Raw genomic sequence first — 3,885 nt, forward strand, 5'->3', positions numbered from 1 at the left:
CATACCTGACATTATCATATGGGCCAAGAATACTGAATACCTGATGTTATCAGGTCAGCTGACAGAACTGATGTTATCATATGGGCCAATATGTAACTGAATACATGATGCTATAGGGTGGACCAGTCAGTCGGTTGCCAAATAAAACCATCAGTTATTATCATACTATCACTGCGTTATGTAAGCCAAGACAGAAACATCTTAATCTACATCCATGTAAGTTGCGTATGATGACCGAGGTGTTCCCCACAAAATTCTGAAGGCTGTCACAGATGAACCAAGCCTACACAATGCAATCACCAGTGTATGTGACACCATGCCTGACAAAGTGGCCAGAGCAGCCGACCATAGTGCCCGAGTTATATTGCAACTGAATACCGAGGTTAGATAATGTCATGAGCCTGTTACAATAATGGCCGACACTGCTCATGACATCAAACCCTTCGGAAGTAGAACTTGGGTCTCGGTGAAGAGGACATTGTCTGTTGCAAATTACAGCTGCACAATTAAACACCGAGGCCCAAAATTGCAGGCAAGTGCTCATATCACTGAGGCCACATTCTACTGCCCATCGGGCAAGTTTTATATGTGTAGTGACTGACGCCCAATACAACTTTGGATGCATCACCCTAAGAGCAGCCGAGGCCAGTAGTGCTGTGCGCTGCATAGGTATTATAATCTTGGGACCACCTTTCCCTTTCAGGGTGGCCAACACCTTGGGGGTGAATCCATTGGCTGGTGGTAATCTGTGTGGCTAAAATTTCTACATAAGCATTAGCATTCTGGTGGAGAAGCAGACTGACCTCCTGGTGTCCTCTTACTTAAGGGTCTTATGTACGCCACTTATATAGTGACAACACAACTATATAGGATAAGACTTATTGCCAGTCCTTAAGTACACGGTCTACGACTTTTCTAGTTTTCGTGGTAGATAATGTGTGAGTTCTTGGGAGGATTTATTTCAATATACCTTCTTTCCTTGTTCCTTGGTTAGTTTAAAACAATTTGATTCTGTATACTGAGTCTACAGTATGAATTGTGTCTGAGAGTTAGCGTGCTCGTGTATTGTGTAGCGTGAATCATGTCTCCCTTCCTGTAAAAGAGAGAGGAAAATAGTATGGGTTAAACTTAGTTAGAATAGCTGATAGATTATATAATCAACCCTGTAAGGTAGTATATAATTGAATAAATGTTTCTTAGTCTTACTTTGAGGCTAATGATTTGCCTGTACTTAGGTTCTTACTTAATCTCACTGTTTGAGATGAGTGAAGGTGGGAAGTGCTCCATTTATTACATGGCAAAATTGGGCTCCTTATATACCTTTTGGAGGCCCTGATTACAAAGCATGAATCATCACATGGATTGATAAGAATGTGCTTACTAACAATGCCATTTGGTGTGTTGAGTCAGCCTGTTTACTAATTTACATTATAAATACAGTGTAGTTTACAAAGCATGATGAATCATGGCATGAGTCATCACATGGATTGGTAAGGATGTGCTTACTAACAATGCCATTTGGTGTGCTGAATCAGCCTTCTTACTAAGTAGCTTATAAATACAGTTAGGAATCTTACAAAGCATGACAAATCATGACAATCATGACAAATCATGATATCTACCAGTCACATGACATGCTTACAAACATGCTTGGTGGCTGAAAAGAAAGTCTGTTGGCTGAATATGCCTGAGGAAAATAGAAAGAGATGGAATGTCATAGAACAAAATAGAAATCCATGGAAAAATGGAAGTGAAGTTTGAAAGTGAAAATACTAGCTAATAACTAAGGGGAAAATGATGGGGTAACTTGGTGATAGGATACAGTAGGGTCTATTATACCTTCCTTATCACACCTCTTGTGTATCTGTCATGGTATGAGTTGCATACCATGCATGACACCGGTGTGGGTATCACAACCTGGCAGGCACATATAAGGAAAGTGCTCAGCCAGTATAAGTGAGTCTCAGCTCTGCCTAGCTGCTATACTCGCAGAATGCAAGAACGTTCAACCCTAAAGGGGAAGCAAGGAAAGCAAGGATCCACAGAATGATACTGATCAACCCTGGTGAATGGTGGTGAAGGTGTGCTGAAGGCGCGCGTGGGAAAGCGAAGTGTGAAAGTGCGCGAAGCGCGGGAAGGTAGTGCAAGTGGTGCACAAGTGTAGAAGACATATACTGAGACTGATAAGAGGAAAAGCGCGGATCTAGACAGATACTGATAGTGCCACTAGCTATAGACTGATGCTAGGGCCTCAAGACGATGACTGATACATGCATTGCATGGAACTAACTGCCAAGTACATGGTGGTAGAAAGATGTGTTAGGAAGCTAAGGTGGAAAAGTGGGGTGTAAAATGAACATGAGAGTATGTAAGTTCTACCTAAGCGCTTTCCCAGGGCTCAGAGCCGAATAGGGAGCACTCTAAGTATGTAAGTGATGTAAAGGAAGGGTCCATGATGAAATAGAAAGTGTAATATGCCAAATATAGTCAGATAATGAAAGGGACATACCAAGGAACTGGTTGGACGATGGATGGATGCTCCTGGATGCTGTGTGATGTAGTGCGCTTAAGCGTGAGAAAGCGCACATGCAGGAATACAGCGCGTTGTGCGGGAAAGTGTCGCACCTATGGCGCGTTTCACGGGAAGTGGTGCACTCCATGGTGGAAGTCATAGTGGATGATGGTGCGAGTCGTGCAGTAAAGGCCAGTCGTCAGAATTCATAATATGGGCCCATAACAGCCTGCAGAAATGTGAGTCTCTACACCAGCCTTGCATGAACCAACAAGGGGCTAAATTGATACATCCTGGGGTCAATTGACATTGGTCGCTGGCATGAAAATTACCAGGGAATGTTCTCCACTGGGTGTCCAGACCACTGGTCATGCTTTTCATCAGAAGGGACCCTATATCAATTGTAGTGTCTTCCATCTCAGCCTGTTAGGTCAGTGAATCAGTTGGCCGATGGGTCATAATAAATCAGCTCACTTGAATCCACGGGCTAATGGCATCTGGAAGGTACCACAAGATAATATGACTGGCCAAGTCCAAAATGACCGAGGGCTTCTCCAGCAAATGTTCTGGCCCATGAGGAAATTTTTTCAGCAGGGAATCTTTATGTGTTGCAACCATCCCGTTAGAGCGTTTATGGAGAGCTTCATTGTACCTAATCATATCAAGATCAAGTTGGACTGAAATGGGTCAGGCAACGACTGAGTGAATGGTAGGAATGGCCTACTTGGGTTTGAATAGGCATCGGCGAGCACCCAGTGTCTTCTTACTTGAGGGTCTTATATGTTGAACAGAATACAATGACTATCACAATTGTACTCTTGAAGACTAAGGTGTCCAGCTCCTCAAGTTCATGGTCAACGGATTTTCTACTTCTCGGTTGATAATGTGGTGTTCGTGGGTGGCCAAAGGGTAATAAATTACTTCTTTGCTAGATCACTTCTTGGTAGTAAAGGAGTATAATATATTTTGTCAGGTTAACTGAAACCTAGTAGGTAATATGGACCTCTCTGAACTTGAATGTGACTTGAATATGTAAGATGATGGATAAAATGATAGATTATTGTATAGGTGATCCCTGTAAGATAGTATACAATCAACCTAGACTAAGTGATTATGATTGTTTTCAAAGGCAACTCGTAGGCCTTCACTTTCTTCATGATCTCACAGTGTTGAGACAGAAAGTGGAAAAACTCCTAACTTCAAATTCCTACGTTCCTACACAGTTTGGGAAAAGAATGGAAGGGGAGAAACTTAATATATTATGTGAGAATGGAGTCCTTATATACATTTTAGAAACCATCCTTACTAAGCAATGAGTCATCACTGGATTGGTAAGATTATGCTTACAAACCAAGCCTTTTGGTGTGCTGAAT

At 42.2% G+C, this 3,885-nt stretch overlaps 1 protein-coding gene across 1 annotated transcript; it reads right to left on the reverse strand.

Annotated features, from left to right (window-relative positions):
* Nucleotides 1-298: 298 nt before the first annotated feature.
* On the reverse strand, nucleotides 299-700 carry DFJ58DRAFT_611717 (uncharacterized protein; the record flags this gene model as incomplete). Its single annotated transcript, XM_041380897.1, has 1 exon — nucleotides 299-700. A coding segment is annotated over one exon (402 nt), but the record flags the coding sequence as incomplete, so codon positions are not given.
* Nucleotides 701-3,885: the final 3,185 nt, after the last annotated feature.

This window comes from Suillus subalutaceus (genome assembly GCF_016647625.1).
Source record: "Suillus subalutaceus strain FC151 chromosome Unknown DFJ58scaffold_102, whole genome shotgun sequence".
Classification (NCBI taxonomy): domain Eukaryota; kingdom Fungi; phylum Basidiomycota; class Agaricomycetes; order Boletales; family Suillaceae; genus Suillus; species Suillus subalutaceus.